Source organism: Aspergillus mulundensis (assembly GCF_003369625.1).
Source record: "Aspergillus mulundensis strain DSM 5745 chromosome Unknown scaffold_6, whole genome shotgun sequence".
NCBI lineage: Eukaryota > Fungi > Ascomycota > Eurotiomycetes > Eurotiales > Aspergillaceae > Aspergillus > Aspergillus mulundensis.
The window spans coordinates 169008-189954 of NW_020797894.1; the positions used below are offsets into that span (position 1 = coordinate 169008).

Consider the following 20947-nt stretch of genomic DNA (forward strand, 5'->3'; position numbering starts at 1 on the left):
AATTATTAACCTTTTTTTTAATATATTTAATAACTTTAATAAATATAGCAGGCCCCCTAGCTATTTTATTATAAAAATATTACTTTAATTAAGCTAGCTTTTTAAAATTAATTTTAATTTTACCCCTAATTTTTAATTTTTAGCTTTTTACATGGGTGGCAGTGGGAGAGTCTTAAAAAATATTAAAAAATTTAAAATAATTAATAAGTACTTAAAAACTAGTTTTTTAATAAACTTATAATATTAATACATATTTTTAAATAGGCGTAGTAGTAAAAGTATTAAAATAATATTAATATTAAAAAAATCTGGCTTTAGGGTAAAGCAGGCTTTATTAACTTATATAATATATTAATAAGTAGGTGTAGTAAAATTAGCCTTAAAAAATTATTAATACTAAAATAGTTCTTCTTGTAAGTAAAGTAATTTTTAAGGTATATTAAAATATATAAAGCATACTATTTACAGGGTATAGCTAAAGTTATACTAAAGTATTATTAATATAAAACTAGTTTTTATATAAAATAAAGTACTTTACCTTTTTATATAATATAATTAAGACTAAAAGCCCCTGGCATATATAAATTTAAAAAAACTTAACTTAAATAAAATTTTATTAAAATTATTTTTTACTTTTTATAGCTTTTCTTACTTTATTATATTAAAAGCCTTGCGTTTTTAGCATATTAAAAAAGTTAAAAATAGTTTTAAAGTAGTTTTAAAGTAATTTTAATATATATATAATTTTTTTATATATACTTAAAATATTATTTATGCATATTATTTATATAGTATTTATACTAAGTTTTATAAAAAACTTTTATATAATATTAATTTATATTATATTAATTAAGCTGCTGGGAGCTGCCTTAAAATTAATAATTAAAAATAATTTTTATAATAAATAAAGTAGTTTTAACCTTATAACTATATTAAGTAATAACTTTTAAGTACTTAAAAAATAGGATTTATAATAGCTTTACTTAATAGCATTAGTATTTTCCTGGATTTACTTATAATAATTAGGCAAAATTTAAAAATAAGCTTAGTTAAAACTAGTAGTAATAATTAAATAAGCTTTATATTTAGCCTAATTATAAATAAAGGTATTTTTATATGCTAATTAAAGTTAAAACTAGTTTTAAAGTACTTTAAAAAATAAAAAACATACTTTAAAGTAGTTTATAAAAATTAAAATAATTTTTTAAAATTTTAGTAGTAAGCAAGCTTTTTATATAATAATTAATAAATATATAATACTCCTCCCAAGGGCAAAGCTTTTAAATAATTTAAAAAAAGTAAATATAATATATAATAAGAATATTTTTTAACTATTATATTTAAATATAACTATAAAAATTTTTTTTAAAGGTATTAGCCTAATCCTAAAACTAGTTTAACCTAAGGTAAAAGTAATTTTATATAAAGCTTACTAGCTATTTACTTTATATATATATTTACTATAATATCCTTAATATTAATATTATAAAAGTAAAAAAACTAGCTAAAAACCCCCTATATAAAAGTAATAAGGCTAAAAACCTTTTTAAAAAGTAAAAAATATTTATTTATAGTCTTAACATTAATAAAAACATGTAGTAATATAAAAATTAAAAGTAATTAATAACTAGTTTTAAAAAAAAGGCAGGATATAAGTAAGTAAAATACTTAAAAAGTACTTTTTAACTTACTTTTACCATGCTTTAATAAAAATATAATAAAAATAATTTTATTAAAGGCACCCTTAACATGCTTATAAAATATATTAATTTTAAAAAAGTTTAGCAAGGCTAAAAGCTTAATTTACTTATTAAATATATAAATAACTATAATAATATTTTTATAGGTAACAAGCCTTTAATAATAATACTTTTTAAGTAATTAGTAACTAGTTTTTAGGGTATAAAATAAGCTAAATACCTTAAAGTTTAGCTTAACTAAAAATTAAAATTATATACTAGTTATTTCCCGGCCTTTAAAATAAAGTAAAACCCTTTTTTTTATAATAATAATAAAAAAATAATCTTGGTTTGCAAAGCTATTATAAATCTAAAATAATATTTAATTATTATATTATTAATAAAAGTTTTAAAAAACTAAACTTTTTAAAAATTAATTTAAAAGTAGTTTAGTATTAAATAAAACTACTTATAAAGTAGTTTATATACTTATTATAAGGTTAGGATCTTATATTTTATAAATAAGCTTAATAACCTTATTAAAAATAGCCTTTAAAGGTTAATTTAGTAAAAAAAAATAAGTATATATATTTTAAAAAATTATTATAGCAAAAGAATATCCTAACTAATTTAAAAAAATAAAAATATTAAATATAACCTTATACTTAATTTTTTTAAGTTTTTTTTCCCCTTATAGGTGGCTTTGGCCTAAATAAAGTAGTTAATAAGTAATTTTAAAATTTTAAAAAAAATACTTGTAAAACTAGTTTTATTTTTAAAAAACTAATTTTAATCCTATATACTATACTTTTTTTTTAACTAGTAATAAGCTTAACCATGTTATATTTTTTAAAATTAGCTAGGGCTAAAGCCTTAAAGTAAGCCTAAAATAGCTTAATATTAATATTTTAAGCCTAGTTAAATAAGCTAAATATAAAATACTTATTAAAATTATATTAGTTATTATACAGGCATGCTATATAATAATAATATATATTAAAAATATTTTAAAGTAATTAAAAACTAGTTTATATTTTAAAATTAAGGCTATTTATTAATATAGCATGCTTTTATAAAACAGGCTTATAAGTAAGAATTACCTATAAGTATGCCTTTTTACCTTTAAAATATTTTTAAGTTATTTAAAAAAGGCTAAATAGGCTTAATTAATAAAGTAGTTTTAAAATAATAAAACTAGTTTTAACTTACTTATATATAGCTTTAACCTTTAAAAAAGCTTTACTTATTATAATTTTTTTATACTTATTATATATTTTATTTAAAAAATTTTTTTTAACCTTTTAATAGGTAATATTTTATAGTTTTAAATTTAAATACTTATAAACCTTAACCCTAAAGTAATTAAAGTAAAATTTATTATATATTTACTTAAAAAACTAGTTAAAAATCCACCTTGTACCTTTAATTTTTACCTTATAATATATAAACTAAAATAATTAATAATTAATTTTTAAAAAATATAAACTTATATATATTATATATTTTTTTTTAAAACTATGTGCTTATTATTTTATTTATATAAATAATATATATATAGCTATTAGAATTAGTAGCAGGATACTTTAGTAAATAATTAATAAATTAAAAATAATAAGTTAAAACAGGGTATATTTAGCTAGTAGTTACTAGTATTAATATTAATAGCTTTTAAAAAAGTAGTTAAAAAGTACTTTAAAAGTAGTTAAAAATTTTTATACCTTATTACTAAAATTAGCTTTTTAGGCTTAATTACACTTTTAAAAAATATTTTACTTTTATTTATTAAAAAAGCCTAGTTAATTTATAAAAACTTTTTTAATAGCTAGCTAAGGTAAAGGCGTTAGTATTAATAAATTAATAAGTATATTAATTATAGAATTATTAGGGGGATTATTAGTTAAAGTTATAATAAAATAATTTAAAGTACTATAAAATTATTTTTTTTTTAAAATACTAATAAAATATAAAATAAAATTTATTAAAAATATAAAATAGGCTAAGGGTTTTAATTAAGCAAGCTTGGCTTGCTTACCTTAGCTTAATTAAGCTACGGTCAGCTGCAGACGGGGTGGGCCGACCTGTATTCACGTATCTTGCAACTGGGGTTACAGCTCGGAGAGCGCTTGCGGACAATTGTAGCGCCGGAGCCGACGCTGGTCGCGACAAGCAATGCGCTAGTCCAGGTTCAGCAGCACAGTTATCGACTCGATCCCAACCTGGTATAGCGCCAATCGGACTATCGCAGTCGAGCCAACCACCAGTCGCGAAGTCCTCCAAATGGCGGCAGGTGTTCTCTTTCGCATCAACCGGGCTCTGAACCTGATCCGTCTCCTTTGTGATCATTTTCAAATCGCCAATCCTTGATATCGCCCTGCATAAGCTACTTTCCTGATTCCTCGGTAAGTGTGATGTCTTTTCCCCGGATCTGTTGTCGCTTCTGAGTTCTGCCGGTGCCGGTCCACATTCCTCCCCCACAATCCGTCTCTGGTTCTGTCCATAACATTCGCCGGACAACGTCACAGGGCAGCTTTCTTTCAACGTCAACAGACATACTGATTGCGTCGCAAGCTCCCTCGACTTGTACAAGACCTTTACGCGCAGTTTCCCACACACAATGGCTGTCGAGACCACTCCCGCTACTGTAAGTAACCCTTGCTGGCGATGAATTCTGACGCGCGCTATGGATGAGAAAAATGACCGTCCGCTAATATTGTCCTCCTACAGCCCGTCCCCATCGCGGAACTTACCAAGATTGCCACTGAGGTGCGTTCCTGAGGCTTACGCGGGCGCTGGACTGGTGTACCAAGTACTGCTGAGTTTGCCACGTCGCAAGTGCGAACTAACAATTGAGTAACAGGCCTGCGACTCCGCGCTTGGACAAGCCGACGGATACGAGCACACCCAAGTTGGAACGTGGAACTCCCAAATCATTGTACGTCGTGATCCCATGATCGCAGGATGAAGAAAAAGAAATCCTTTTCTAACGGCTTTGTGTGACAGAACTCCATCCTGAAGGCCCTTATCACCGCTACTACCCCTTCGACACCATCCACTCCTCCTCCATACCGCTTCACGGTGAACAGCACCATCGTTCAACAAGGCCTGATTGACAAGACTGCTGCTGCGGACGGCTCGACGGCCAACACCGGAAAGCGCGGCATGCACTCTGCTTCTGGGGCGTTCTGGGACGTCAACCGCGATGGAATGTGGACATTCAAGTACCCCGGCGCCGACGCCAAGGGGCTTGATGTTGTTGTCAGCGTGACTTGGTTTGCACTGGGCTGATTGACAATAGGGGATCAAAAGAGCAACCAACAGATACACCTTTCCGTTATATTTTACATATCTTTCATATTTCACATATCCAACGATTGAGCCTTGTACGTTGACGTTGACTTGTTTCTCGCTGATATTTCCCCTATGTTGGAGCCTGGTGCAATAGTAGTGAATTTTTTTCAGATTGTGCTTGGTATGTTTATGCTATATACCACTGGTACGCGCAAAAAGGAATCAATCAAGATAACCCAACTCAACAAACCGCCCGAAACTCCAGTAATCACTCTTGTTTCCTTCCCCATCCACCTCGTCAGTCCCTTCAAACCTCGCCGACCAATACGCACTCCCCTGCATATACTCCTCCCAGATGCTCAAACCAGCCTTCAAATTTCTCTCCCTTAGCGCAAAACTATTGCTGTACGCCGCTTGGATCGCCCACTCGCCCACATAAACAGGAACACTGCCGCCAGCCTTCGACTTCTCCTCCGCATCAGATCGCATATATGTTGGCAGGTTTTCGGAAGTCGTATTCCGTCCCTCAAAGTAATAATTGTGCACATCAAAGACAACATTCTCCTCCGCAGTAAAGTTCGTCCCCCAATAAGAAGGAAGCTTGAAGCTCTGAAATGCCACAGGAAGAGTTCCCGTTGCGCCAGCTCCCAATCTAGTCTCAAGAGCCCTCACCCGCTCGAGCACCGCCTTCCAAAAGCTCATCACATAGCTCGCAGCTTCATCCGATAGCGCTGCGGGCGTCCCGAAGACGGCCATAGTCAGATCGTCGTCGCCATTCCGGTCCGTCGGCTCATTCATGGGTTCCAGCGTGAAGGACCAGGGCGAACTCGAGCAGTAGATAAACTCCACCACGGCATTGACGACCTCCAGCGACTGCTCCCACGCAGTGGCATTGTAGAACCACCCCCAGTTCCCCTTCTTCTCGCCGATGTCGAGCCCGTTGAGCCCGCCTGGGAGAGAGTGTACGTCGATAATGATGTGCATGTCATAGTTCGCGATTGCGTACTCTGTGATCTCCCTCAAATAATTTGTTTGGTTTCCGCTGTATAGACCAGAGCCGGGAAGGTCGATCCAGGCTGCGTACGTGGTCGGAATGCGCAGGAGGTTCACGCCTGCTGAGGCGAGGGTGTCGACTGTGGAGGTTGTGATGAAGGTGGCGTAGCGGTGCTCCAGGACAGAAGAGCACTTTGAGCCCAGGGTGGTGCACAGCGTCCATTCATCTGGGGCGTTGGGGGCGTGTGTGTTCCAGAATGCGGTGTCGAGGGAGGCCTCTTGTACTAGCCACCCGCCGAGGTTTGCACCGCGGACTTTGGTGCTAGGCCAGGAGAAGGGGCGGACTTGAGATGATTTTGCAGATGGGATATTTGGGAGTTGGTGAGAGAGGGAAGGGAGGCAGGTTGTGCATGCTGCAAGGAGTAGGGTTGTGCTTAGGTAGTGGAGGGGATGCATGATGAAGACCTAGGTAATATGCAAATAGGTTGTGGAGAAAGTATACAAGTCCATGCATTGATTTTGGGAGAGAACAGGCTATATATGCACGTCTGGTATCCTACATTCACTAGCAGATCTTCAGCTTGCATGTTACCTTGCAAATTTTGACTTCGGTAGAGCGTACTATTGTGGATACTCCGGAGTATACTTAGGTAGCAGGTACAGAGACCTTGTAGGATAACCCGTGTTTCCAAAGCGAAAACAGCCGAGAATAAATTGCCCAGCCGATGTTGGATACTGCCAAGGTCGCAGTAGACTACTTGGTGGTCGCACGAACGAATCAAGGGTCTTTCTGGGGTGCAGAATCTGGGGTGTGGGGAATAGTTGGAGATGCTTGTCAGCGCTCAGGGCACGGAATGTTACGCATACAACGGGAATTGACAGCTTGTTAGACTGCCGATCTATCGGGAATTCCAGGTTTCGGTATACTCCGAGTAAAGAGTCCCGAGATTGGAATACAAGATGCGGAAGTTCCGAGAAACGATTTTAAAATGTCAATTGTATATCGTAACCGTAATATCGTAACAGATTATTTAGCAGCAGCTTGGTGGCCCACCTACACATCTCTAAACCGTCTATGCCCCTCCTTGTTTATACATCCATTCTTTTCGTGAACAAAATTGCGTATATATTGATGATCCTTAAGGATGTATCCTATCGCTGGTATATACAAACTGGATACCAGGATAGGCTGTTTATCGATGCTCTGATGTTGCTGGACTGCGCGAGTGCGAACTGCTTTTTTCGCGCGTCTCGGGTGTGGCGCTACCGGTAGCTGTTCCAGTGGAGGCTTCTGGGTGATGTTTGAGCGCCTTACGAGCCTTGCGTCCACCGCAACAGGCAGCGCAGCAGGAGCCAAGTTCGACGATGAAAGCGAGAAGGTTAAAGGCCGCTGCGATCCACATGAACGCCAGCATACGGCTACCCAGTTCGGCTCTGATGTTAAGATCGAATGCGTCGCCGCTGGTGAAAACATTTTTGAAGATGACAAACATGACAGTCGCAATAACCGCTGCAACGATGGTGAGAATAGCAGTCAGGAGAGTAATGAGCGTAAAAGGGATGGCGCGACACCAGACAAAAGTGCGCCGACGGTGCGGGGGGTGAAGGCGGTTGACTCCTGGATCGGAAGAGATCGTCTGCGGGGGGCGAGATGAGACAGCTAGTGGAGATGCGAAAATGAGAACAAATGTGAGGACGGTCGACGTAAGGAAGAGACCGAACATCCAGTGAGACGCTGCCCGGGCGAGATCGAGGGCATCTGTTATATCGGACGGGAGAGCAACTGTAGAGGTTAGAATGCGATGAGAGTGTACGAAAGAAGGAGGACGTACTGGAAGCTCCGGCTAGCAGTTCGCTAAGAATGATCTGAACAGGGTTGAACCAATACAGGGTCTGAGGATTCGAGCAGTGGGTGATGCCCTCGTTGTTGTAACCCTCGCAGAAATTCCATAGTCCAACCTGGTAGAAATCGTGCAGACCAATAGATCGAGCAATACTGTTGATGAAGACGGCGTTGGGTACAGATAGAGGAATGATATCGGAGAGGTCTATTTTCATAAAGTATGTTTGTCGCAGCACGGGCTTGTCGGAGACATTGCCAATGACGACGAGTAGTAAGAATATCCAAGCAATGAGGTGCAGTAATGAGCGTAGGATGCGATGACTGAGTACAGTCCGTCGACTCCGGCCGTAGGTCGGACGCCCGGAGCTCTTGCGGAAGCGAGGAAGCACCGCCATAGACCTGGCCGATGCGGGATGGACGGGTTAAGATGTTAACAATATTCGAAACACGGCTGCCGAGAGACTGATGGATATAAAAATGCCGGTCGGGTAAGACGAGGCGGAGTAACGATGACTATGTATGATATGACTTTGCTCAGGAATAGGATAGTCCGCAGAGAAAAGTGGGCGACAAAAGAACCCCAATGACGTTAGATTGCGATGACCAACGAGAGCAGCCAAAAAAAAAAGCCAGTAAAGATAAGGAAATGTGATTTGTGCAAGAAATGGTTAACCCGGGAATCGAGCATGAACGAGTGAAGGGCAGCAAGGGTCAAGATGAAGGTTCTGCTTGGGCAGGGCTGGGGCTGGACGGAGCTGCAGCGAAAGTGGCAGAGGATCACCGTCAAGCTCTGCGACGAATCCACTCTAGGCCGCAGTGATGAAGCACTAGCGATCTCCAGATGATCGGAGATAAATGAAATGACAATAGGGGAGCTCAGGGGTCAGGAGACAGTCGCGGCTTCCTCCTCCCACTGCTTGAGGGTCGGCTTTGTACGATTCAACGGTTCAACCCCAGCTCGACGCAGTAGACTCGTTCAGGGCGAATACCGCAGTCCTTGCGAGCAAGAATGCGGTGACCTAACGGGCATCAACATCGAGTCTGGAGTCTGGACCGTTGCTGGTGGCTGTCAGCCGGCGACGTCATCCCCGACGATCCGCCCCTGAGAAGGCCGCGGATTGGCTGCTTGCCCAGGCAGATCGAGACTTGGTTAGCGCAGCCACACTCGCTTTTAGCAGCCGTTCGTTTGCCATCCTTCGGCCCTTCATCAGCCTTCTGAGCTCGGGTCAGGCGGCGTGACGTTGTCTGCTCTTTTTCTTCTTGGGTTCTTCTTGCATCTCAAATTCCTTCTTCCTGTCAGTGTCAACAACCAGGATGAGGGTATCCTGTCTGCTGCCTTTTCTGGCCGTTGGTCGGGTGCTCTCTCAAAACACAGACTCCGACTCCGACTCCGACAGCGAGACCAGCACCAGGACCACCACCGCCGATTCCAACGAGGAAGCCATCTCCCAGTCCCTGGCTGAAATTGCCAGCGCGATCACGACGACTGTTGACGATGCCACCGTTCCTTCCGGCGACTACATCACCTACTCAACCACCGTCTACCTTACTGGAAACCATGGCACCATACTCGGCTCCACGGCCGTGCAAGTGACTGGCACCCCCGGGGCCAATGCGACGACTTCCGCCAACGCAACCATGACAAGCTCATCGGACTCGGTGACAGTGTTAGTAGGAGGGCAAACCACGATATCTGGCAATTCAACGTCAAACTCGACGCATTCCGCAACTCCAAGCCCGTCCCAGACCCCAGTCGTCAACACCCAGCCATGCAATGGCTACCCCGAGTTCTGTGCCCGAAAATACTCCAACATCACTCAAGTCGCGGCTCACAACAGCCCGTTCGTGGCCCAAGGGAACGTGGCTGCAAACCAAGCGCTGGGTGTGAATTATCAGCTGGACGATGGAATCCGAATGCGTATGACACCCGATCAACGTTGAAGACTGGGCTGACTTTATAGTGCAATTTCAAACCCACCTTGTAAACGGCACGATGCGCCTCTGTCACACTAGCTGCGATCTGCTTGACGTAGGGACCCTCGAGGACTATCTCACCACCGTCACCGAATGGTTGAGACAGCATCCCTACGATGTTGTTACGCTTCTTATTGGGAACTACGACTATGCGGACCCCGGAAACTACACAGCGCCTATTGAGAATTCCGGACTCATGGATCTTGTTTTTACGCCGCCCATGATTCCTATGGGTCTTGATGACTGGCCGTCGCTCGGGAACATCATTCTGTCCGGCAAACGCGCTCTTGTCTTCATGGATTACCAGGCCAACCAGACGGCCTACCCATGGCTGATGGATGAGTTCTCGCAGATGTGGGAGACTCCATTCTCGCCCACAGACCGCGACTTTCCCTGCACCGTGCAACGTCCGCCCGATTTGGCCGCTGAGGACGCCCAGAAGCGGATGTACATGGCCAACCATAACCTCAACATTGATTTCAACATTGCTAGCCTTAGCCTGCTCATTCCGAACACAGCCCTGCTCAACGAGACGAACGCGGATCATGGCTACGGCAGTGTGGGCCGAATGGCAGAGAACTGCACCAGTAAGTGTCTACAATCGGACTTTATTTTCCCGGTGCTAACCACAAGTTAGCGAAATGGAATCGCTCACCGAACTTTTTGCTGGTCGACTACTACAACGAAGGAAACTTCAACGGATCAGTCTTCCAGGTTGCAGCTGATATGAACGGCGTGAGCTACGACCGAGACTCTTGCTGCGGGACTCTATCCGCAGCCTCTAGCCTGGTACCCGGAGCGCTGATGAGCGCTGTGCTATTCTTAGTTGGCTACCAGGTTCTCGGTTCGTTCTAGACATAATGCATTACTGTACATATGACATAGAATATCTATAATTACGAGACATGACCACGTACCTGAGCACGAAATCACCCACGCCATGCTAATCTTGAACCCACAATGAAGTTGCGAAAGTCACCCGAGGGATCGTACTCCTCTGCTACGGCCCTGAGGAACACGAAATTCTTCTCGCCATAACTCCGCAGCGGACTCTGCGACTCGGCCGCATAGTTCAAATAGAGATATGGATGGTCACCTCCAACGGACCGTGCAAAGTCGTCCAGTTCTCTCTAAAACGCCTCTCCAACCCAGTCAAACAGGGGAATAATGTCGGCATGATCACACGTAAGCCAGAGAAGGTTCACTGAACAATCAGCCATGTGGTCGTCCTTATCACCCAAGCATAACTCACAAGTAGTCTCTCCTCTAAACCGAGCACATCCCCATTCTTCCGTCCATGTTCCGCAAACAAGGCCGGCAGAGGCTGATACAAGCTCTTCGCTACTTTTTCCACGTCTTCAATCATCTCCTCCTGAATCTCAACCGCTTTATGGAAAAGCAGCATCTTTCGCGAAGGTCACAGTAGAGAAGTTACTATGTAGTCCGCTCTCCGGTTCTAGCTCGCCCACCAGCCGCTCATGATCCGTCTGCTTTGTCGTATCAGATATATTCGGCAATCTATAGAGCTCGCTAAATGCATCACGATATGGTACCGCAAAGAGCTTGGTGTAAACGAGCGAGTTGATGATGATCGGCTTGTCCATGCTCGAGATGTACGTGTACAAGGGAGTGAGCGAAACATAGGATGTCAATGTCTCTTGGGCTTCCTCGGCGATCGTTGTCAATTTAAAACATCCAACGAAGCTATGGTTTCTATTATCTCAAGCAAAGTCGTCTACCTCTATAATCATTAGGTATCAAGGTGCCACTTCTATGCTCTGTTTGTCAGGAGAGGACCTGATTGTTATGAATGCTTCGTTGAGCCTAAGATCCGAACTTGGTGATATTTGATTGGAAGGACCGCGCAGTAAATCATCACCTACCATACTAGAAGCCACCGAAATGGTCAGAGCATGGAAAATCAGTCATTGCCATTGGTTCCCTCTGACTTTGTACTTTATTCCAGGTAAGCTTATCAGTGACGTGGGTGGTGTTGCTCTACACTGCGCGGCAACATGTGATCCCAAGCAGTCCATCACCATCAGTTTGCCAACGACATACCAGAGACTCTCCCTTGCAAACTTCTTATGTGCACTCAATCCCTTCATCACCAGTCCAGTACACATCAAAATGCGCCTCTGCCTGTCCTGCTCCAGCGACCCAGCAGACAGCAATTTCCCCTACGAGATAGCGACCTGGCAGGATTGCTGCTGGCTCTGCACATGCTATTGTTCGTTCTGCGTCTCGAGCATTTGCTGGGGGCCAGCTAAATTGGCCGAGAGAGTTCGACGCCGTGGTCGTGATTCCAGCTCTCAGTGCAAGTCTCAACACTCTGAGAATCCTCAACCCAGTCAACAACAGGAGAAACACCAAATAGAACAAGAAATGCAACAGAAGGTGGAGACAGAGGAACCGATATCTCCGGAGCCGCTGAAGTTTGTTTGGAGAAAAGGATCGGATGAATTGAATCACGAGAAAGTCCAAGACCGGGAGCAACTGCATGCTGAACTGCGGAGCCGCGATCTGGATCTCGAGTGTGCAAAGCAGCAGGAGACCTTGGGGCCGCATTAGCAACAAGGGGAACATGGTATTTTCAAAGGGTATCCGTGAGGGCTGGAGAATGACCAGCTGTAGGGCAGGAACGTCCCACTATAGCTTCAGGTTCTCTATGCGATAGCTTTGATCTGTATATTGAATCGGGAAAACACCATCACCAGCCCTGTCATGGCTTTAAGTCTTCTTAAAGACTTGGGATCCCATTTACAGACGCAGAAGTATATCTCCCAAAGCGGCCTAGCGCCCCACACTCAAATCTCCATCGGGCCAGCTCGAGTCCAACCTCGCTCTCACACCTGCCATCCACTGAATCAATTCAATTCCTCGCTCTCTCTTTCTTCCTTACCACCGAGTCAACCTACAGAGAACAACTCCGAACCACCCTCTCCCGAGAGAGCCCGCCGCCAAAATGGTCGACATCGTCCCCCTCTCCTCCTACCCCTCCTACATCGACCTCCTCCCCTCCATCCAAACCTGCAACATCACAAACCTCCCGGAGAACTACTTCCTAAAATACTACCTCTACCACGCCCTCACCTGGCCACAGCTCTCCTTCGTCGCCGTCGTCCGCCCGCGCAATGGCTACCCCGACGGCAAAATCGCCGGCTCATACCCCAAGGTCGTGGGGTACGTTCTCGCCAAGATGGAAGAGGAGCCGACGGACGGCGTGCAGCACGGGCATATTACCAGTTTGAGTGTTATGCGGACGCACCGACGGCTGGGAATTGCGGAGCGCTTGATGAGGATGAGTCGTACGTTTCGTTCCCTTTCCTCTCCGAACCGCCGCCGCCGGCGTTCTATGAATTTTCTTGCTAATGATTCGTTTCTTGTGCAGAGCGCGCAATGGCCGAGTCGCACCGCGCGCAATTCGTCTCGCTGCACGTGCGTGTTTCCAACAAGGCGGCGCTGCACCTTTACCGCGACACTTTGGGCTTCCAGGTCGATAGCGTCGAGAGCAAGTACTATGCTGATGGGGAGGATGCGTACGCGATGCGCATGGATCTGTCGCCGATGTGGATTGATTGGGCGGAGATTGAGCGGAAGGACCGCGCGCGCCATGCGAAGGATGAGAAGGATGCGGATGAGGGGGATGAGGTGGGAGAATTGGGGAAGAAGGAGGATGAGAAGGAGAAGGAGAAGATGGTGCGCGTTAAGGTTGGACGGAGTCTTGGGGTGGGCGATTTGGTGGAGAAGAATGAGGTGCAGACGGCGTAGGTTGAGGTGTGGATGGGTGTTGGCTTTATATTGTGGAGCGAAGAGGGATGGGCATGGCTTCGTTAAAGCTACGCAGCGCAGGATTGTATGTAAGGATTGTCTTCAAAAGGAGATAAAAAGGAGATATCAACATTGAGACAGTATATAAAGCATCAAAAATCAATCAGACCACCAAACACCATTTCATACTCATATTCACATCAGATAATGACCGTAAAACTCATTTGGTTTCCTTGGCGACCTTCTTTTCCTTTTCCTTCTTGTTCGCATCCGTTTCATCTTCCGAACTAGCGCTCGGCGTGCTGATCAAACTAACGGCGCTGCTCTCGGAGTCGCCATCAGCATCGGTGCGCTGCGTTGGAGTCTGAGCCGGAACAGCACGCCTCTGCGGGTTACTCTCCAGCTCGAGATTCTGCAACCGCTGCTCCAAATTCGCCTCAGACAACGGCGCAGACGCAGGCCCAGCCGGCAAAGCAGCCTCCTCCGCAGCCTGACCCTGAGCCAACCTCTCCCTCTCCCTCTCCCTCCTCTCCTGCCTCCTCCTCGCCTTCTTCGCCCTCCGCAACTCCTTCTGCTCCTCCCTCGCCCGCTTCAGCACCTCCCGAAACGCTTTCCTCGTAGCCTTTAGCTCCTCCTTCGCCGCGCGCTTCTCCGCCTGATTCCGTTGCCGATCCGCGGGACTCTCCCATCGTCCCCAACTGCTCCGCCCCTGAGCCGACGACGACTGCGACGATGATTGGTCCCTTGACTGGCTCCAGCCTGGACGCCAGCGGCGGGTTGAAGAGACGCGGGCTTGCCGGCGGGATTCGCGGAGGGCGTCGAGTTGCCGCCGGAGCTCGACGGCTGCGTCGTAGAGGTCGCGGTCGTGGTGGGCGGAGAGGGAGAGGAGTTGGGCGCGGACGGTGGCGAGGTCGCCGGAGGAGAGGTCTGATGTTGTGGAGATGGAGTCGATGGAGGAGAGAGATGAATCAGACGTCGTGGAGGAAGTGGAATCTCGACGGGGGCGGGGAGTAGGACGGTTTGAATTCGTTGGTTGTTGTTGTTGTTGTTGGGGCTGTTGGGGTTGCTGTGATTGTCGCGGTTGGGTAGACGGTTGCTGAGTCTGGGTTACTCCGCTCTCTTGTGCTGGTTGGCTTTGCTGGGTAGGTTGGGGAGTAGTGCTTGGCTGGGGTTGAGCTTGAGGCTGAGGCTGAGGTTGTTGTTGAGGGTAATAGTATGGATATGACTGCGGCTGGTTCCATCCAGGAAATGTGCTTTCGACTTTCCTCCCGCCCAGACCAGCCTGCTCTTCAATCCAGCGGCCGTGGGCCATTGCCTGTTCCTCGACTTTGCTGCCGTAGTAATGCGCATGTGCGGTGATCTGGTCTCCGTAGTGCTGAGCCTGCTCCGATATGCGATCGCCATATTTCTGGGCCTGTGCAGCAAGACTCGAGAACCAGCCTAGCGGTCCGCCTTTCAGACTCGAGCTTTCGTACTGCTGCGGGTACTGAGCGCCCCAACCCCACGGCTGGTGCTGCGGGTATTGATTCTGGTACACATGGGGATTTGCGGGGTGAAAGAACCCAGAACCTTGTTGTGGAGGATAAAGATTCATATTAGGATTAGGATACCCGTACGGCATCGGCGCTTGACCAGGGTATATAGGACCCTGGGGATACCCTGCCGCCGCGGGGTGCATATTAGCCTGCAAAGGATGCCCTCTGCCAGCTTCCGGCACCTGAGCACCGCGATTCTCCTGCGAGGCCCTTGTCGCAGCGGGATAACATCTCGGACAGAGCGGGGAGATTGGCGCATTTCTTGGATCGGTGACATAGAAGAACACAATCCGCACCGCACGCAGCTCGAAGAAGTACTGGTTCCACTCCTTCATCACCGTCGCAATACGCCTCTCCCGTTCCTCATCTGTCTCCTGGGGCCGGTCTTTCCGGTCTCGACGAATCTCAGCCCTCACCTGCCGCGGAAGCTCAGCGGATGAAGAAGCAAGGCCTAGGTGCGGAGGGAACAGGTGCCGCAGAAACATATCCCAGTCTTGCTGGGCAATGTTTCCCATCCGCGGGCTCCAGCATCGCGGGCGCCGCGGGAAGTCCTTTGCTTGACTCCGCGGGTAGATGGTCATATGGTGCTCCAGGACTGGCTCTGCATCCCCAAGGACTGGAGGCGGCCGTTCAGCGAAATACGCAGCAGCCGAGGTGAAATGAGTAGGGAGTGCAGCAGACGCCCCTACAGGCGTACTGCCTCGACTAGCACGCAGCTGTGCATCTCCACCACGGAGGCGGAGGAGGCTTGGGGCTGCAGTTGACGAGGATGTTGCATTTGTGTTGCTGGCTGATGGTGCGAGTAAAGGGTCCACGGCGGAGTATGGCGGCGGAGGCGCCTCATCATCCATGGCGGGGAACTTGACCCAGGGTATGAGATCACAGGACAGGGTCTGCAGATAAACAGGGCGTTACGCAGTTAGATTGCTATACATAGCGCGCAAAGAGCCAGGAGAGTCTCCAGACGTCCGGTGTGCTCCGGAAACCGCTCTCTTGTAAAGGTCGAGCGGGCAAGGCAGCAAGATTAAAAAGGCACGCGGCGACTGGCTCGTCCCACCATCACCGCTCGACTAATGCCAACACTGCGATTTGCCGCCGGTTGGCTTTTTCGGAATGAGATCCAGGTCAGCAGCGGGAATATGAGGCAACCTAGAAGGCGAAGAAGTCGAAGGCTGAAGCTCTCCCAGGCCGGTGGAGACGGCCATGGTCACGGGGTTCTCGCTCTCCGATTGGTCGAGACACGGCTTTCTATACTGTAGGGCTGACTGGGTTATTATTTGAATTCTACTGCGTATATCCCACAATTACATCTGCTATGTGCATGGTATCTTATCAACAATCATCAATGCCCGTCTACTCAAGCGCCAGACTCCGTTTTGGGCCCTTCAGAGCAATAAATCAAAAGAATGGCGTACTCGGCTAATCCCACGCATCTCCCCAGCCATCGTCTACGTCCTCATCCTTTGGCTTCGTATCGATCTTTTTTACCGGGACAACGATCTTAGCTGCAGGCTTCGCCGTAGAGCTTGGGCTAGATGTCCGTGGAGTCGACGACGTTTTAGAACCACCCAGTCCTTTGGGTAGGGGTTTCTTCGACTTTGACTGTGCAGCAAGCCATCCCGCGAAGTCCGGCTCCCCACCATCGTCGTATGGGACGGGGCTTGCTTTGGGCTTGGAAGTAGATGGGGCAGTAGCTGCCGGAGCGTTGAATGGGTCTTCGTCATTCCCCCACCCATCCTCGTCCTCATCGTCCATAGCTCCCCATGCATCCGCAACATCATCTACTGGCTCGGGCTCTTCTTGCTGTACCGGTGCGGGACGGGCTGACATTGAGCGGTTAAGTGGCTGGACCGCAGGCCGGGCCGTTTCTTTCGGTTGACTGAACGGCGCCGGCGAAGTTGATGACGTCGGACGAGGTAGAGATGCAGAGCGCTGTTCCTCGGCCGGTTTCGGTGTTGCAGTGGGTTGAATATCGCCATCAGCCGCTGCCAGCTTGTTCGTGAACGAGGAAATGGCCCAGCCTGCCCACGATTTGTCGTTGGACGTCCCAATACGGGCAGCTTCTTTGGGCGCCTCCGAATTTGTCGCGGGGAGAGCTGTGTCGGCCATGGAACTTCCATGTTTTCGAACGCGCTGTAGGTACAAGTCTAAGGTTTTGTTGGCCTGGTCCCTTATGAATCTGCAGACAATTAGCGATTGCTTAGAGCTGTAAGCAGTCAACGCACTTTTCACGGTCAAGAAGAGAAGGACAGATGGCAGGGAGGACTTTAGTCGCGCAATCGTCCTCGGAGAAAACGTCCAGCGTTGCAGACAATGCCAATAAGCCAGCGTTACGGGCATGGACGAATGGATCCCGAAGAGCTCGTGTAAATGCGGCAACAAGAACCTTGGCTCTTGACTATAAAACCATTAGCCTCATTTCAACCATTCAGTAATCCACTATACTGACGCTCTGGCCCAGATTCTTTGCAATCTTCCCCAAGCAAATGGTAGTATTCGTCCGGATTCCCGGTTGTTCATCGTTGGCAGTTCGTGCTAGGAATTTGAGTAGTTCGCCGTTGATCGTGCGATCACTCAGTTTGTTGATAATAGGCAAGACAGCTTTTACTGTCTGCTCTCGAACGACGGGTGCTGCATCTGTAAATCCGGAAGTCTGCATACAAAGTCAGTCTGGGAAGGCTAAACTCGGAGAGTAGACTGACCATCTGAGGGAAGATCTTATCATTGACCACCTTCTGAGTAAGGTTATCGGCCATCACCGGCAGGTGATCGAGAAGACAGACTCGAATAGCTCGATCAGGGTTGCTGAACAGGCGAACAATAACCGGTGTAAGCTTAGCATTAAACTCGTCCTGCGCCAGCTTCCCTCCGATTTTCAGGATCGCGGACAGAACCTTTGGGCCGCCGCCGCCAAACTCGACCGACTTTAAGAGCTCCGGGAGCACCTTCATCTTAAAGAAGTCCTCAGGAAAGTCTTCCGACAGATTTTCAAGCTCACTAGTCTGTTAGTGCACAGGCTCAAAGTCACAACGATGAAAGCTCACTTGAGAAAATCCTCTCTCTCCTCATCGCTCTTCAGACCTAAACTGTCGATATCGTCCGTCAACCGGATCAGCGGGGTCTCAAAGAACCCGCCGCTTTTCTTTCCTTGTTCCACAAAGTGTGCCGGGCTCAGTCGTAGTTTGGGATTAGCGGTTCCCAGCCGTTTATAGCTCTGTTGCATGCTAGGTGGGATATTCGTTGTCTTGCCAACCTCTCCGGTAAAGTTTCCATTGAAGACTTCAAACACCAGGATCGCAAGCCCGTAAGAGTCGACTGCCGTTAACGGGTGGCGTTTGATTGCATCCCATCCGCCCTTGACGATCTCCGGGGGAGTGTATCGGGCTGTGTCCGGCAGGAGACTGCCATATGTCTGCGCCGACGTCAGTCATGCCATACTAAGCGTAGTTGGGGGGCGAGGTACTGACGTATATAACAGCCTGGTCATCATTCATTGAACTCAGTATATCAAATCCCCCGAGCTTCCATTCGCCGCTTTCACTCGTGTATACTGATGACGCTCTCACAGCACCATGAACAGACGCGGCATCGCCGTTGATGAACTTCAGGGTTGACTAAGACAAGAAACCGCGTTAGCAGTGGCTTGAATCACGAGCATGGCAAACATACCGCAATCGTGTATAGACCCCATTTAGCGGTCTCTTCGCTTAAACTTCTCCGCTTCACATGCCAGGACAGAGGAGCCACCCGTTCCGTCACGATGTATAGCGAGGTCTCGGTCTAGTTACTATGAGCATACCCTCTTGAGAAATAGCCTCTGAGGGCCCACCGAAGACCAAATACCTCAATCGTGTCCAAAACCTTTATCACCCCCGGATGTCTCAATGTCCGTGATTTCCGTACGGCGTTCTTAGCAAGCGGTAGGCGGGACTTATTCGTGGCGATTTCGAACGTGAATACACTGCATGCTGAGCCGTCTTCCTAAGTAACAAACAAAGACATCAGCGCCGTGTTGCTGAACAGATGGCGTTGCGTGGCTTGCATACCCGCTTCGTTGCGTTGTGAAGTGTCCAAATGGACTCGGCGATGTCCACTCGGTCTCCTAGGGAATATGGAAACGAGCTGCCTTTCGCCATCGCTGACGCGACGGCGGATTTGAGGAAATCCATTGCGGCTGCGATCTAGTATTTCTTCCGGTATGGGTTGGTCTTGTCGGACTCGGGAGGCCGCAACTCGGAGGCCAGTTCGGGGACGGAGATGCGAAAGCGGACACGGACGCGGAGGAGAGGTCAGACGGTCAGGAATGTCAATGGACCTGGGAGATTTAGGGAGCTAGGGGTTCATTAACTCGATCCCGAATGATGTACAGAGGTCTTGTCTCTTGGGACCCTGGAGCTGGAAGAATGGATGGGCTCCGTACCCCGCCCCCGATCTGGCTTAGGGCGCCTGTCAGGTCAAGGTTGAAGGGCCATCGCGTCTCTCTTCAAACAAATCTTCTTCCTCTTTCCACACTTCATACGCCATCGCTTCTCCCGGCAGATCGCGCGCACTCAAGCAAACTTTAGCAATAGTCGAACATTCTTCAAGCTAATGTGAGTACTGTCCGCCCTCCCCTTTGTTCATCACCACAAACCCCCAAACACAAGCTCTCCGATGATGCGACACTGGTAAAAGGTCCGACCGCGAGGCCTCGACCGCTTCACCCAAACCGATGGAACTCCCACTCAGCACGCCGACGAGAATCCCGCACCCGACGCGTTCAGAATCCCTCCACCTATCTGTCCTCGAGGAGACGCAGCTCAGCTGAACCACGACGCGATCCGCCGAACCCACGCATCCCAAACGCAGGCACCTTCTTGATAAAGGCAACAAGGTCCTAGTCGCAAGGCCCACGGCTTTGGTTTCTACCTTGGAAAGAAGAGTGTATAACAACCACAAGCTAGCCGCTTTCTGGGGTTTCTGGTCCGCTTTGTCTCCATGAGGAATTGCAGAAACTAATGGCTGCGGCGAACACCGTGTTGGGATCTACGAGGGTTATACTTTTACTGCGGGATGCGTGGGCGGTGGGTTATGTTGGGATACGGCTGGGTTATGTTGAATCGAGGGTTGGGTATGTGTGCTGTGGCATCCGGTGCTTGGGCTGTTGTGGCTCTCTTTGGTTGAGTGAGGACAGTACCGCGGCTGAGTGTTCCGGTCCTGGTTGGATGAAGACCAAAATATAAACTGAAAAGACCTGAGGAGACTATCTTATTGATTCGTGTTGGCCAACTATGTCGAGGTGCGCTTTGCTGACAAGACTACAACAGATCGCTTCGAACGGGACACTCACTACTAGGGATGGTCTACAGAATGTACATTAGCGAATTTCTGTCCAACACGTATAATTAACTTCATGCTTTATTTACTCTTGCGCTCTCCTCATATGACAATCTCCACCTGAACTCAACTTGCCTTCAGTCCCCTCGACAACCTTCGACCTGAACTTCGCCATCTCAAGGGCCTGAAAACCACACGAAGGGTTACATGAAATGTGACAAGATGCAAACCCAACACATAGCATCGACATAAATCGATCCAGATAGTTCATATTCTGGTTAATCATCCATGGTCCCGGTATAGTATACGCAAAAGCGGGAGTGACGGGACGAGCAGAATACTAGTCTTGGAGAGCAAAGGCGACAGCCAACTCAGTTCAACATTTGGGCGCTACCCTGGCACGCTTTGGATCCGACTAGGCTGCTTTGGAGGTATGAGACCGTCAATCTTAGCTGTCTTCGTCAGCAGAAGCTCGACTCCGCGTCACATCTTGTAGACTGACCAACGACAAAGACTGCATCTGCCCCAAAGAGTATATAATTGGCATG

General features: G+C 46.7%; 7 protein-coding genes across 7 annotated transcripts; 3 read left to right on the forward strand and 4 right to left on the reverse strand.

Annotated features, from left to right (window-relative positions):
* Positions 1–4293: 4293 nt before the first annotated feature.
* On the forward strand, positions 4294–4964 carry DSM5745_06272 (dynein light chain Tctex-type family protein; the record flags this gene model as incomplete). The annotated part of the gene is made up of 4 exons (XM_026748288.1): positions 4294–4320; positions 4404–4442; positions 4537–4611; positions 4680–4964. The coding sequence occupies 4 exons, from the start codon at positions 4294–4296 to the stop codon at positions 4962–4964; spliced, it is 426 nt and encodes a 141-aa protein (XP_026602592.1).
* Positions 4965–5189: 225 nt separating this feature from the next.
* DSM5745_06273 (Beta-1,3-exoglucosidase) lies at positions 5190–6416 on the reverse strand (the record flags this gene model as incomplete). Its single annotated transcript, XM_026748289.1, has 1 exon — positions 5190–6416. One exon carries the CDS (start codon positions 6414–6416, stop codon positions 5190–5192), a length of 1227 nt encoding a protein of 408 aa, XP_026602593.1.
* Positions 6417–7153: 737 nt separating this feature from the next.
* On the reverse strand, positions 7154–8198 carry DSM5745_06274 (SUR7/PalI family protein; the record flags this gene model as incomplete). The annotated part of the gene is made up of 2 exons (XM_026748290.1): positions 7154–7743; positions 7793–8198. The coding sequence occupies 2 exons, from the start codon at positions 8196–8198 to the stop codon at positions 7154–7156; spliced, it is 996 nt and encodes a 331-aa protein (XP_026602594.1).
* A 269-nt stretch (positions 8199–8467) lies between these two features.
* Positions 8468–10985, forward strand: DSM5745_06275 (uncharacterized protein; the record flags this gene model as incomplete). The annotated part of the gene is made up of 6 exons (XM_026748291.1): positions 8468–8585; positions 8674–8871; positions 9179–9721; positions 9765–10364; positions 10415–10621; positions 10744–10985. 6 exons carry the CDS (start codon positions 8468–8470, stop codon positions 10983–10985), a joined length of 1908 nt encoding a protein of 635 aa, XP_026602595.1.
* A 1757-nt stretch (positions 10986–12742) lies between these two features.
* DSM5745_06276 (peptide alpha-N-acetyltransferase complex A subunit ARD1) lies at positions 12743–13548 on the forward strand (the record flags this gene model as incomplete). Its single annotated transcript, XM_026748292.1, has 2 exons — positions 12743–13085; positions 13169–13548. The coding sequence occupies 2 exons, from the start codon at positions 12743–12745 to the stop codon at positions 13546–13548; spliced, it is 723 nt and encodes a 240-aa protein (XP_026602596.1).
* Positions 13549–13768: 220 nt separating this feature from the next.
* Positions 13769–15934, reverse strand: DSM5745_06277 (uncharacterized protein; the record flags this gene model as incomplete). Its single annotated transcript, XM_026748293.1, has 1 exon — positions 13769–15934. One exon carries the CDS (start codon positions 15932–15934, stop codon positions 13769–13771), a length of 2166 nt encoding a protein of 721 aa, XP_026602597.1.
* Positions 15935–16502: 568 nt separating this feature from the next.
* Positions 16503–19252, reverse strand: DSM5745_06278 (COPI-interacting protein CEX1; the record flags this gene model as incomplete). The annotated part of the gene is made up of 9 exons (XM_026748294.1): positions 16503–17262; positions 17309–17481; positions 17533–17736; positions 17786–18080; positions 18128–18495; positions 18551–18697; positions 18753–18863; positions 18927–19064; positions 19130–19252. The coding sequence occupies 9 exons, from the start codon at positions 19250–19252 to the stop codon at positions 16503–16505; spliced, it is 2319 nt and encodes a 772-aa protein (XP_026602598.1).
* Positions 19253–20947: the final 1695 nt, after the last annotated feature.